This window comes from Sinocyclocheilus rhinocerous, unplaced genomic scaffold (genome assembly GCF_001515625.1).
Source record: "Sinocyclocheilus rhinocerous isolate Xijiao unplaced genomic scaffold, SAMN03320098_v1.1 scaffold921, whole genome shotgun sequence".
NCBI lineage: Eukaryota > Metazoa > Chordata > Actinopteri > Cypriniformes > Cyprinidae > Sinocyclocheilus > Sinocyclocheilus rhinocerous.
In genome coordinates, this window is record NW_015640057.1 from 479,923 (window position 1) to 495,004 (window position 15,082).

Sequence of the window (15,082 nt, forward strand, 5' to 3'; positions counted from 1 at the left end):
GGACAATATTTGGCTGAGATACAACTATTTGAAAATCTGGAATCTGAGGGTGCAAAAAAATAAATAATCAAAATATTGAGAAAATCGCCTTTACAGTTGTCCAAATGAAGTTCTTAGCAATGTATATTACTAATCAAAAATTACGTTTTAATATATTTACGGTAAGACATTTACAAAATATCTTCATGGCACATGATCTTTACTTAATATCCTAATGATTTTTGGCATAAAAGTAAAATGGATAATTTTGACTCATACAATGTATTGTTGGCTATTGCTACAAATATACCCCAGTGACTTAAGACTGGTTTTGTGCTCCAGGGTCACATATAGATTTTATTATCTTGAAATTTGACCCAGACACGTGAGATTCTTTAGAACTTTAATATTTATATTACAACACATTTATCCCAGTACAAATAGCTAATTTAAATGTCCATCTCACAGATTTATGGATGGAATAATATCTGAAAATCAGGCACCTATGGATGACTCCCACAAACAGTATGCTCTACCTGAAAATCAAAGAAAATCAAAAAAACCAAATACAAATGACATGTGTGTATGCTTTTAAGAAAATATGTGACTACATTATTAGTTCATTAAGTGCCTTGAGTCAGAAAGGTTTGCTCCCAGCTGTGTTACACCAATCCAGTCAAGCAGACCTGATCTATAGAGCTATATTAGATCACAAGTGTGACGTCTCAGTCTCAGTGTTGTTCATCATCTGAATTATTCAAACCAACAAAGAAAGGACATCATGGAAACTACTACATTGAAATGGCCTGGAACATCTGTATGGTATACAAAGCATGTGCGTGACATGGCATCATGGGTACAGAATTAATCATGCATAGTTTCGTTCTTGAGCAGGAACAGTATTCAAAAAAGATTTAGAGTTGTGGTACAAGGGAAACTATGAGGAATGGCAGGTTTGCTGGGTTAGTCAGAAGTGGTGTTATGTAAATATAGATCCAAATCTGCTGCATTGTAAAAACGTTTTGTAAAAACTTTATTGTACATATATTGTATATAAACAAATTTATAGTAGATTTAATTGATATTATTATAGTTCCAATGTTTTGGTATTGACAGCTGCTAAATATGTTGACTTGGCAAAGTGTGAATATTTATACAGTATTTACTGTGAACTACTACCTCTTCTGAGAACATTTATCATCTATCTTTTCATATCTCCATCCAGTAATCCCATAGAAACCATCTAGTAACAGCCTAGCAAAGTTGTTAAGTCTTACATGCCTAGCAATGACTCAAAACACCTTAATAACCACCAAGTAAGGTCTATATCTGTTCAAACTATTAAAAAATGTCTTTAAAACGCTGAATTCAGTCACTTATTAGTCAACAAAAGTATTCGAGCTACATAAAACATGTAAGATTTCATATTTCGATCTAATATTAAATCAAGCTTACACTAAAATGTTATCAGGCAATGCTTTGTCAAGTCAGCATCAAAGTTTTTCTTCACATACAGTCCTTTTGTAGTTTTATTAATAACTGTCAATGTATTCATCAAAATAATGATAATTGTAGACTGATGCATCTAGGTTTACAAAATAATCAAACTCATAATAATGATGCAAGTTTCTGTATGAACAGTAGAGGGCAGTACATGATCTTTATGGAATTTTATTTTAATAATCTTTGGTAAGATATTGTATGTCATACCTGACTTTGTTTCTCTCACATTGTTTTTTTCCCCCTAATGTTGACATTTGTCTAATGAAGAATGTAACTTATTGGAGTCAATAACACAGAAAAAAACAACCCAGCATTATCAAATGTTTTATTTGAATGTTTATTTATGAAATAAGAATGGGGCATCATTAATAGATTATTACAGCATATCTTCACATTGTATTGATATTCATAGTTCTTTTCAAGTCTTTCTCTGGTTGGTCATAACAAACCGTTCTCCACACAGTTTCTAATATGGAAACTGTAATTATAAAACTGGACTTTGGTCAAAATTTGGGCCTTTTTGTTTTGGATATTGCATTGACGTCTTGGGTATCTTGATAATAATCAACGTTTTTAAATAAATCCGTTCTTGCATTGATAAGTGCTACACTTGATTTATTTGTGAGTGCATTTAATGCCAAACTACACTGGTTTAACAGCACCTGCATGCATCTCATTCACAAAACCTTTAAGTAACTGCACAAGAAAAGTGTTCGTAAACGAAAGTAATGAAAAATGCAACAATAGAACATAGTAAATTTGGCATAACACAAATAAATGCTCCATTAAGGCAAACTTTATTTCTAAAACAAACAATCTACAAAATAAGTATTTCATTTAAAATACTGCTCATGCAAACATGATGCAGGCAATATTAAACTGTGAATTCATAATTAACAAAGGTAAACAATATCTGTGTTTATATGAGACGGGACTTCTATAAGCCCACCTAAGTTTATCTTAAATTCTCACCAAAATGACCCAGGACTAAAATTCATGCCGTTCAGCCAGTGCTGTACTAAAGAAAAAAAAATAACATTAAACAACCTACAGCCAACTAACACGACCTCTAACCCTTTGAGGTGTAATGAGCAGCTCAACTGATCCTAACTAAGCAAACTGGCACCTGTCACCACTTTCACAAATAAGGGTCATCACACCTGAGATTAAATGCACAATATCTGTTACTTGTAAACAATTCATTAGCCATGCAGTCAAAGTACTTTGTTTTAAAACCAACAAGAAGTTCTAAGCTACTTAGCTGCAGATTTCTCATTCATGAATTATTATAGTCAATGTACAAATAATCTACAGAAGCGGTTCAGTTTAATGTGACCATAAATGAGGAAGACTGCCTGAATCCATATGGAAAAACTCTGGGAAAGTGTTCCCATCCCACACACGGTTAAATTTTGATGCATGTTTTCTGCATGATTTATAGAGATAATACAGCATAGATGCAGCGTGAGTGGGTGTGAGCTTGACGTTGACACACTGTCATGTTAAATAAATGAAGTCTTAGCTCTGTGCCTGTGTTTGAGTTATTTTCTTTTCCCCGGGGTTGCTGGGGTAAAGGCTCGCTTGTGTATTTTCTTGCTGAAATATGAAGGGTTTGAAGCAGAAGGAGCACATCCGAGCTCTTGACACTGACTGGAGCGATCTCAAGAGACACGTTAAGTGCTGTCGGTAGCTTTTTATTTTTGTTACAAGCAGTTTAACCAGGTGTCACTGAGCATTGTTTGCTTGAGAACTTCTGATGGACTGAATTGGAAAAATTGAACATTTTTATATAATATTGTTCTTGATGATCCATGTGATATTTTGAAGAGAATCTGAAGCCGTTTAATTGGGTCAATCTACAATTGTGACATCATTTCCAGCTCATCAATTCTAAATTAAACATATAATACAATCTTGTTTTGTCCTCTTTGTCATATCAGGGTGATATTAAATATTTATTTTATTTTAATAATAAAAAATAAACTTGCTCTTCTGTCAGTGGTTTTACAAAGCAATAGTGCACCCAAAATTGAAAATTTGCTGAAAATGTTCTCACTCTTAGGCCAGATGAGTTTGAGGAGTATTTCTTTATCTGAACAGAATCGGTGAAATTCAGCATTACATCCTTTGCAGTGAATGGGTGCCGACAGAATGAGTGTCCAAACAGCTGATAAAAACATCCACAATAATGTAGTGGTGTGGATTACTTGTGGAATATTGTGATGCTTTTATCAGCTGTTTGGGCTCTCATTCTGACGGCACCCATTCACTGCAGAGGACACATTTCTCCAAATCTGATGAAGAAACAAACTCATCTACATATTGGATGGCCTGAGGATGAATACATTTTCAGCTAATTTTAATTTTCAGGTGAACTATTAGGTAATAGGAACCATTAAAATCACTGACAATGATGGCAAGCAGCAATTACGGGGCCAAGCACTACAGAAGCAAGCATCAGACCAACTGCAGCAATGAGTAATTAAAACCATTTTAAGATGATTAAAGTCAAAATGGCAGAAAAATTATAAATACAACCACTAGAAATATGATTTAATGGTTTATCCCTTTTGACCAATAGGTGGCGCTGTTATCAAATCGATGTGGTGTGTTCTGTGTTAAGTGACAATGGCACACACAAAGTTTGGTGTCAATATGTCAAAGCTTTGCCGAGATACAGCCTCAGAGTCATTTTGGCATCATGCTTCAAATTTGTAGCGGTGCTATACAAAACCAGTTTTGTGTATCAACACGAAATCCATACATTTTTGTCAGCATGGTCTGAAGATGATCTGAGTCGAATTTAGTGAAAATCAGACCAACGGTTGAGGAGGAGTTCGAAAAAGTATGTTTTCAACATAAATCAAAGTGGCGGACAGGAAGTTCGGCTGACTGTGGCATAATTTGTATGTGTATTGTCGGCATGACACAAGGAATATTTTGAGACCAATTCCATTACAATAGGCTAATGCAATCAAAAGTTTTTAGCATTTTTGGAAATTTCATAATTAATGGTTAATGAATGGTTTATTACTCTTGACCAATAGGTGGCGCTGTTACCAAAATGATGTGGCATGGCCAGTTTGAGGTGACAATGGCATATACAAAGTTTGATGAAAATATGTCAAAGCTTTGCAGAGATACAGCCTCAGATGCAGTTTGGCATCTTTCCAGCAAATTCGTTGATGCGTTAAATTAAAACCGTTTCGTATATTGACACGAAATCCATAAATTTTGGCCAGCATGGTCTGAAGATGATCCGAGTCAAGTTTGGTGAAAATCAGACTGACGGTCTAGGAGGAGTTCGAAAAAGTAGGTTTTCAACATAATTCAAAATGGCGGACAGGAAATTCAGCCAATTATGGCAAAATGGTATCGATGTTCTCGGCATGATACAAGGAATCTATCAACATCAGTCTCAATAGACAATAGGCTAATGTAAACAAAAGTTATTAGCATTGTTCGAAATTTCATTATAACTTTTGACCACAAGGTGGCGCTGTGCCCAATCTTTTTGAGTACCATCAAGGCATGGTTTCGTAACGATACGTCAAAGCGTTTGTAAAATATCGCATTTTTTGACAAAATTCAAAATGGCTGAAATGGGAAAATTGGGTATGATTCGAACCATTCAGAAGTTATAAGCAAAAATAGCAATTTTTCGTATCTCCTGACCACTAGGTGGTACTGCGCCGAAACACTGCAGGTAGCCTCAGGTCATGCTTATTATAACATACACCAAGTTTGGTCTCAATACGCAAAACCGTTGCGGAGATATAGTCTTACATCCATTTTTGCATGCTTTTTGTCGAATTCGTTTGTGCGTTATTTAAGAACGATTTGAGTAATCAACTTGAACTCCATAAATTTTTGCCACCATGGTCTGAAGATGATGTGAGCCAATTTTTCAGAGGATTCGGTGGAAAAAAGAATTTTCCTTCTGTGCCTTACGGTTCAAAAGTTATTAGCATAAACATGAGTAAAATTTTGGACAAGTGATGGCGCTAGAGAGTTTGAGATAGAGACTCCAAACTTGCTGTGGTTGATGATGAGACTGTCCTCTATCAGTGTGCCAAATTTCATAACTCCCGCAAGCAGTTCTATGGGCTGCCATAGACTTCCAGAGCGGAAGAATAAGAACTCCAACGGATACAATAGGTGCCATCGCACCTTCGGTGCTTGGCCCCTAATTACAAGATGCATTACAAAAATGCTAGCATTTATCTAATTGCTAATTATCAATATATCAAAATAAATTTTAACAACATATCTAAAATGCATAAGAGAGTAAAACCACGTGACCATGTATTTTCAGTTTTTTTAAGATGCCTTACAGATTTTTCAAGATCATTTATAAATAAGTTACAGTTAAATTATTTTAATTTTAAACATTTTCTATAATAAAAAAAGGCTTTCTAAAAAATAGTGTATATTGTAGTTTGACTTGGTTGTCAAAAAGCAAAAGCATCTGCCACCACAATTGTAGAATGACCCAAAGAACAAATCTCCCCAATGAACATACCTCAAAATGGCATGCAAATAAGACTAACAATTACAAACGCAAACAAAACACGCCGTTTGTGTGGTGCATGCTTGAAAGCATATGCTACTTCTGTATGAGGCTGTGCTTGCATTTCTGTGCTTGGATATAGATATTGAGAGCAGCTATAGTTCTACCATTACAGGAACAGTTCACCTAAAAAAATGAAAATTTTCATATCATGCCAATCCCATTTGTTCTTTTTTCAGTGGAACAAGGAGGCATTTAGCAAAATGTTCATGCTGCTCTTTTCCATACAAGGAAAGTGAATGGGGACTGTAGTTGTCAAGCTACAAAAATTACAAAGAAACACCATAAATGTATTCAAGTTTACACAAAATGTTTTCAAACTTTTTTAATCTCCTTCCCCACTTTCTTTTTTTATTATTTACATAACATAAAATAATGTTCCAACAACATTGCAGAGAGTTTTTTAATAAAACCCAATTTGTACAGAACATTCCCTAATGGTTATTTTGAGCATTATCTAATGATGAGAACCATAAAATCTGTTAAATGTTTCTCTTTTCATAATCATAAACTACATTTAGGGGAATTTCTCGACGACTGACATTTGTGTAATACAGCATTTAATCAAATTTAGAATTTAAGATTACTGTCAAAACTTAATAATGATAGCTTACAAATATGAATCTGTCACTCTACGGTAAGATAAACGCACGAAGAAGATGCAAATAGTCTTTACTAAATCCACACAAGGGTAAATCCAGGACAGAACAGGCAGGAGCACACGTAGGGACGTAGTAGACCGGACAAACACAGACTGCACAGACCAGGGATTAAATACATGGGATGACGAGGACAATTAACAAGACACCTGAACTAAATGACACAATCAACGGGAGACAGAAACTAGGTCACACAGAGCACATGAGGGATGAAAACACATCAAAAACAGTCCAGGGGTGTGATAGTTCGACCCCCCTCCCAGAAGGCGCGACCTTGCACCGCAGAAACAACAAATGGAGGGACGGAAGGGGGACCTGGGAAGAGGACAAAGGAGTGGATGTGGGATGGTGGAAGGGGATGGCAAAGGGCTAGCAGGAAGGCAGGCAGACAAATACTGGAGGAGGTTCGGGTGGAGGACGGACACCCGGGAGGAAGACGACAAACAGAGTCCAGGGTGGAGACGACGGAGGGAGGAGCCAGGGAGGAAACAGGAGGAGCCAGGGCAGATCAGACGGAGGGAGGAGCCAGGGAGGAGACAGGAGGAACCAGGCGGGACCCAGGCCGCAGCCATGAAGGCGACCCACGATGGAGCTGACGGAGGGAGGAGCCATGGTTGAGAAAGGGCTGACGGCTCCAGGGGGCCGACCGACAGCGGTGGAGCAGGTGGTGGTGAAGCCTGAGGCGGAGACAGAGAGCCGATGAGCCAGGGTGATGCTGAGGATCTGGAGGGCCAAGGTGGAGCAGATGGCTCCGGCGACAGAGGCGTGGATCCGGAAGGCCGCGGTGGAGCCGGAGTGACAGAGGACCAAGGTGGATACGGAGGGAAGGAGGAGCCTGACAGAGCCAGAGGGACGGAGGGACGAGGCGCAGCCAGAGGGGTGGAGTCCCGAGGAGGCGGATGGTCAACTACAGACCAAGGCGGAGCCGGAGGGACGAGGGAGCCCGGCGGAGCTGGTGGACTGACGGGAGCTAGATGGTGAGGACTGGTGCAGAGGAGGTGGGAGTGGGAGGCTGGGCGGGAGTTCAGGATGCTCAGGGGGCTTAGGGACGGTATGTGCTGCCCACACACACCAAAAGGCCACTTCCAGCACCGTGAGCACCAGCGACAGGGGAACGACCTCCGTGGTCGCTATAGTATAGGCATACAGTTCAGGGCAGACAGATAATTCCAGGCAGACGGACAGTTTAATATAAACAGACAGTTCAGTTACGACCTCCGTGGTCGTTTCAGGACAGACAGATGATTCAGGGCAGACAGATAATTCAGGGCAGGCAGAGAGTTCAGACGAAGAGGGGGCATGTCTGCATATATGTTAAAATCCTCTGAGCGCAGCCTCAGCTCACCCCTAGCAGTGGTGCAGTGGGCGGGGCATTCCTCCGTGCCCTCGCTCCCTACTGACACTTCCACCGTCGCATGTCTAGCAGCCGGCTCGCGCACCTGGACTGATGCCGATTGGGTGAGGACTGGTACAGAGGTGGTGGGAGAGGGAGGCTGGGCGGGAGTTCAGGATGCTCAGGGGGCTTAGGAACGGTGTGTGCTGCCCACACACACCACAAGGCCACTCCCAACACTGGGAGTGCCAGTGACAGGGAAACGACCTCCGTGGTCATTGTCCCACAGCAGGCCCGGCTCCAGAATCAAATCACTGAGGGTGCTTCTTAAATTAGTGAGGGTGCTGTAACTATATATATGCTATGGCGCAAAGAGCGCTCACTAAAAAACTGTCATTCATCTCAGTTCATCACGATCTCACAAAGATACGTTATTATCAATAAAGTTCTCTACACTGCACAACGCATCAACACGTTGTTATAATGAGATGATTCATGCTGAACACAACACCAGCACAAAAACTCAGGCGATTTCAGCGGTGAGTGAATTCTAACAGATATCAACTGATAACACCTAAATCAACAGATATATCCGTGATTGGCTACATTGCTCAACGCTGAAAAATCACATTGACATAGAAATCGATCTCCAGAGCGCAAACCATAACGCACTGGATAGTTTGCCAAATATTCAATAAAATGCCATTAAGGGGAGACACTGCAGGGAAAAACAATATTTTTTCAGGCACCTGTCAATTTTGAGATTTTGGGCTTTTTGGCTTTTCATAAAGTGTTGATAAAGACTAGTGGAAAGAAAACATCCAAAAGACACTGTTAAGTGCTTATTTTATAGCACTTTATCTATTTGTGTCAATAGATTTCAATTGCAATACATATTTTTAAAGGCCGTTTTCTCAAAATGAGTTTTTTTCTCCTACACTGAGCCATAAATCTCCACTTCAGTCGCACTTACTCACACCAAACTTTACATTTTTATTCCTGTCTATATTCTGAAGATTTTTACAGAGGGATTTGTTCATATATATTTTGTTTGATTGTATACAACATTTTCTTCCCCCCAAAGTTTTGAAAATATATAGTTTTCTGTCTCTTCAAAGATTTTTCTGAATTATGGAGTGACAAAAGGAGATACCCTAAATTCACTCTGTAAAAACATTTGACTCTAATATGTCAAAAACATTAAACAAGAATTTTGAAACTGACTTCATCCAGTGTTCAGATTTTTGTACTAGAAATTTATGCAAATTAGCGCATATTTCATTAAATAATGCCTCATTTGCACATTTAAACATAACATTTTAGAAAACTTGTAATACAAAAAATGTTTGCAATTATCAATGTAATCAATCAACTGGGTAAGTAAGGTGATAACTATTAGTTAATATTTTTACCCTATTCACCTGCAGAGTATCGCCTTAATACAACTTTAACTGAGGGTGCTTAGCACCTTCTAGCACCCCCGTAGAACTGGGCCTTTCCCACAGGCAGATAGTTCAGGGCAGATAGACAGTTCAGGCCAGGCAGATAATTCAGACGACGGCGGGAGAAGAGGTGACATGTCTGCATATACATCCAAATAACAGTCCACTGAGCTCGGCTCACCCTCAGCTATGGTGCAGTGGGCGGAGCTTCCCTCCACGCTCTCGCTGTCCATAGCAATCTCCCCTGTGGCAAGCTCTGTAGCCGGCTCTCGCACCTGGTCTGATGTTACAGGCTCTGGCTCCGGGGCGATTGTCAGCTCTGTCGTTCCATTATGCGATGGCTCGTCAGCTGCAGCGGGCTTTTGCTCAGCGCAGCGGGGTGATGGTGGGCTGGGCTCTGGATCCTGTTGTGTTCCGGTCCGGAACAAGGACTTCATGGTCTCGTCATCAAATGGGGACGTGACGGCAAGACGGGTGAAACTTAGGGCAAACGAAACTAGATTGTGGCTCTACCGGGCCACAGCTGAAAACTTACGCCTCCTCTCCATAACGAAAAAAACCCACAAAAAAAACTTTCAAAACTAAACAAAAATGCGGGGATAACATGCCTTGCACTTTCACTTCTTTGGTCCGGTCTTCTGTAACAGCTACGGTAAGATAAACGCATGACAAAGATGAAGATGAATGCAAATAGTCTTTAATAATCCACAATAGGGCAAACACAGGACAGGACAGCCAGGCAGGATAGGGACGTAGGGACTTTGTAGACCGGCCAAACACAGACTGCACAGACTAGGGCACGTCATCCACGTCATCATACATGGGATGACGAGGACAATTAACAAGACACACCTGAACCAAATGACACAATCAACGGGAGACAGAAACTAGGTAACACAGAGCACATGAGGGACAGAATCATACATGTCTGGAATTTCTTGAGGTTCAGTAAATAATGCAAAATTTTTCATTTTGGGTGAACTGTTCCTTTAACGGAGAGTAAGGCTTTTCCTGTTAAACTTCTGTTCTGTGCTAGTGCCGCGAAAGCTAAGCACAAATTCTTTACAGTTTGAGACAGTCAAATGACCAAGAACACGGAATACTGATATAGTAAAATAATTCAAAGCGAACACTGTACAACAAAATGAAAACCAAGGCCTCGCACATCTGCGTGAACGTTTCTCTCACGTTTGTACTGAGAGTGGATTCATGCTTTTTCTAAAATCACACTCGCTCTATTTACAACGTCATGTAATAAAATGAGTAAATTTCATTGTTAAGCAGCTCAGAGTTTTCATGAGGTACAAAAAAACATCCATTTGTAAAAAACGGTACAATTGTAAACGTCTGCAGTAGTTCGTCAGACATGAGAACAGGAGATAGTATGTGAGACAGAGACTGTGAAGTCATATCTGATGTTTGACTGAAGAGGCCACGCGATACTTTAAAACAGTCTGAAACACCCCCTAAAACCTCAGCGTGCCCGAGGAAGGACAGCGCCACGCGTAAAGCTCCCTAACGTCACCCTACGTACTGAAAGACAGCGTGCAGAAGGGCAGCGTTTCACTCAGACAGGCCGTGTGTGATCCTGAGAGTGACAGTGAACCGAAGAGAGGACGTACAGTTTGAGCGATGACTCAGATCTGCGTCTGCAGTGGCTGGACGAGTGTGGACGGGGGTTTGGAGGAGCTGGAGTGGGACGAGTGCTGGGGTTTGATGCCTCTGCTCCTCATGTACTGGAGGAACTGATCCGGGATTTCTGCAAGAACGTCTTTGGCCAGACGAGCCATGCTGAGGATGTGATTCCCTCTGCGATCGATGTAGTCTCGGAAAGGAACGAACTGAGAAGGAATCGGAGAGAGATTTAGGAGGAATATGCTGTTGACAACTGCAGAAAATCAATCTGACTCGTCTTTTAGATGGTAAAAATGAGTATAAATCACATTTAAGAAGTGTGCTTAATTGTATTGTGCATTTATAGTCTAGTTCAAATATTAAAAGTACATTGCATTGCATACAAGTTTCACAGACGCTTCAAAGAAAATTTTAAATGTACATTTTACATTTTCAGTTGCAATAAAGTGTCGAAAATCAACAAAGTGTTATGGATTCTTAACACATGTAATAGTTTAAAGAAATAGTTCACACAAAAATGAACATTTGCTTAAGACATACTCACCCTCAGGCCATTCAAGATGTAGATGAGTTTGCTTCTTCATCAGATTTGGAGAAATGTATCATTCCATCACTTGCTCACCAATGGATCCTCTGCAGTGAATGGGTGCCGTCGGAATGAGAGTCCAATAATAATACACAATAATCCACACCACTCCAGTCCATCAATTGACATTTTGTAATAAAACGAACCCATCAAGAAGTTTTAACTTCAAACCATCACTTATTGCCAAAATATGAGTCCATAATAATGCTTCATCCAGTGAAAAAAGTCCATCATAACCAATCTTTGTTTAGAACTGTTTTTGCCTTGTAAAACGAACTCGCAACTTTTTGCTTCACAAGATGTTAATTGATGGACTGGAGTGGTGTGGATTACTTGTGGATTATTGTGATGTTTTATCAGCTGTTCATTCTGACGGCACCCATTCACTGCAGAGCATCCATTGGTGAGCAAGTGATGGAATGACACATTTCTCCAAATCTGATGAAGAAACAAACTCAACTCATCTACAGGATGGCCTGAGGGTGAGTACGTTTTCAGCAAACGTTCATTTTTGTGTGAACTATTCCTATAAAGATGATGGTTATAGCTTCAAAAATATGATGATCAAAGCTAAACATTTATTCTCAGTTCTGTACACTTGCCTGCTCTTACTGTAAACAGATTTCCCATTTGCTATAACCACACACACTGAGAGATGAGTCAAAAATATTGTCTGTGATCATCAATGCTATAGATGCTGTAGAAAATCGCCTGGAATATTGCCTTACTATTTCTGTCCATAGATATACAGGGTTAGAAAGCTCACCTGCACAATGTCTCTCTCCGCGAAGCGACCCCTGGATGATATCCTGACCTCATCTCCATCTAGTTCAATCATCTCTGTCGAATGGAAGAAAATGGCACAGGAAAAACCATCATGTGGTGCTCACATCTGGCGGCTATGAAATGAGTTCAAAGAGCAAATCATGACTGCTGTGAGATAACGAGAACACAGGGAGCTGCATGTAAATGAGGTTTTATCTTCATTAAAGGGAAAGAAAGTATCAACCTTTATACAAATTGCAAGCCCAGAAGAGACCAAGGTTTGCTTTTTAATGTGTAACATAAAAGCACAATTTAATGAAAAATTAAATGAAATGAAAATTGTTTGTGGTCTTGTCAAATAAAACAGAATAAAGTACTATGTTGACAAAACCTAAGAGCAGTTAAAGTTGTGAAAGTGAAAGTTAAGGTGCCTACACAATGAAAAAGGTCTATCAGTGAATTAGACAACAGCTAGCTACACACAATAGTTTTTGTTGATCTGATCACAAGTGGACATACATTCAACCAAATGCATGTACCGAAAAACTGTAAAAAGCACAATGTTCTCTTACCATTCCTGATTCTTACACAAACCCACAGCATTCGGCATAGTTTTGTAGCTATCAGAGCAGAACCAAAAGCTGCAGCTCTCTGTATTGTTTTCTGCTGTCTCCTTTCACGTTCAAATGTAAATTGCATGAACTTAATTCACAATATTAGATTGAAAGAGCAGAAAAAGCCCATACATACACCCACCCATACACCCTTGCGTCAAAGAAATGAGGAAAGTGGTCAAAAGTGGACAGAAGGGACAGATTAAAACACCAGGTATGAATGGGAAGGTGTCTACCTCGTCTATTTGTAATCCGATCGACCAAATGTATCTTGATACCAGGTTTAAACAGGGCATAAGTGTCAGAGATCTGGTGCAAAAGAGGGTGGAAACCTTAACTAACTTTATAAGTGGGTTTATGAAAATTTATGAATTTTAGAATTATTTAAATTTTGGAATTTGGGTCTATAAACAAAAACAATAGCCACGTTTCCATTACCCAAAATTAAAATTGCGCAAATTGAAATTGTGAATTGAAAATACGCTTAATGGAAACACATCAATTTTGAAAAAAACTCCCATATATCGCAAAACAAAAAATTACACTCGCAAGAGGTGGTTTTTCAGGCAATTCGAAAATGGAAAACATCGCAAAACTGCAATGGAAACAGTTTTTTTTCGCATTTACAGGTCACCTGGCATATGTAAAAGTCACATGATCATTCTTTAATGTACTATAATCTCCAAGAAACACTTCATATGTGGCCTCTCTCAAGTATAAAGGGCATTTCCTTGCCATTAATGCTTGGATAACCCTTTATTAAAGGGGTCATATGATGTTGCTAAAAAATTATGTTGTGTATTTGATGTAATGAAATGTGTTTAATGCGGTTTAAGGTTAAAAAAACACATTATTTTCCACATACTGTACATTATTGTTTCTCCTCTATGCCCCGCCTTTCTGAAACGCGTTGATTTTTACAAAGCTCATCGGTCTGAAAAGCGAGGTGTGCTCTGATTGGCCAGCTATCCAGTGCGTTGTGATTGGCCGAATACCCCTCTTTTGGATGCCAAACAAAGTATTTTCGCTTTCGCAACGAAACACACAGCGCCTTTACGACATGGCAGCAGCAACAATACTACAGCGAGAATAAGTTACTCCTTCTTTCTTTGCGTGAACATTTGGGCGGCGTTATGCAAATCTTCCCACATCGTGACGTAGACATGTTGCCCTTTAACACTGTACACATTTGCGGCACGTTATGGCTCCGACACGGCCACCGGCCGCTCTAGTCAATGCTTGTGTTTATACCAGCCTTGCCATGACATGTTTCAGAAGCGTATTGCTCTGCATTGCTTTGCAGAAGATACACACATACGGCTGCAAAATACGTAAACCTACCAACATCCGTCGCCATGACTTTTTGCAAGAGGAAAAATTACATTTTATTCGCACATCATCGGTTAATGAAAACAGCGTCAATTCGCAATAGGTTTTTTATCGACATAAAATATCGCAAAATTTGGAAAACCCAGCTAATGACAATGAATGAAAAATTCACTTTAGTGAGAAGTACTTCAACACAATTTAAACGAATATAATAAATAAATAAATAAAATAAGCTTTTAAAAAAACTTTATTCACTAAACAAATTGGCATGTTTAAATTTGTTCTTCAAAGCACAAAAATGCCTCGTTGCAAATGAGCCACATAATAATGTACAGTCATAAAGCAATTAGCTAAATAAATCAAATGTTGGTTTATTTTCCAATTATATCATCTTGTGAATAAATATTCTATCATAAATAACAATAATATTAATAGTAATATACAAATTTATTTTATGGATATACAGAAACTGATTTGTTTATATACCTAGTGGGAGATGTTCCAAAATCATTCACAAAAGTTTACATATGTTAGCACTATTTGTCGATTGCTATGCTAATACTGCCCACAAAAAATGAGTGGTATTAGTAAAAGAGATGTTTGTGCAAATTTGTAAAATTGTCGTCATCATGGCAGCATTGCACCATTATCTGACTTGCACAATGGA

General features: G+C 39.2%; 1 protein-coding gene across 1 annotated transcript in view; it reads right to left on the minus strand.

Moving 5' to 3' along the window:
- Positions 1-10,399: 10,399 nt before the first annotated feature.
- The window catches only part of LOC107752477 (copine-8-like), a 76,965-nt gene continuing 72,282 nt past the window's right edge, over positions 10,400-15,082 (minus strand). Inside the window, exons 20-21 of the mRNA XM_016568460.1 lie at positions 12,474-12,547; positions 10,400-11,327 (exon numbers count right to left, since the gene is read on the minus strand). Coding sequence (XP_016423946.1) covers positions 11,124-11,327; positions 12,474-12,547 — 278 coding nt within the window. The 3' untranslated portion in view covers positions 10,400-11,123. The remainder of the gene's footprint in view (positions 11,328-12,473; positions 12,548-15,082) is intronic.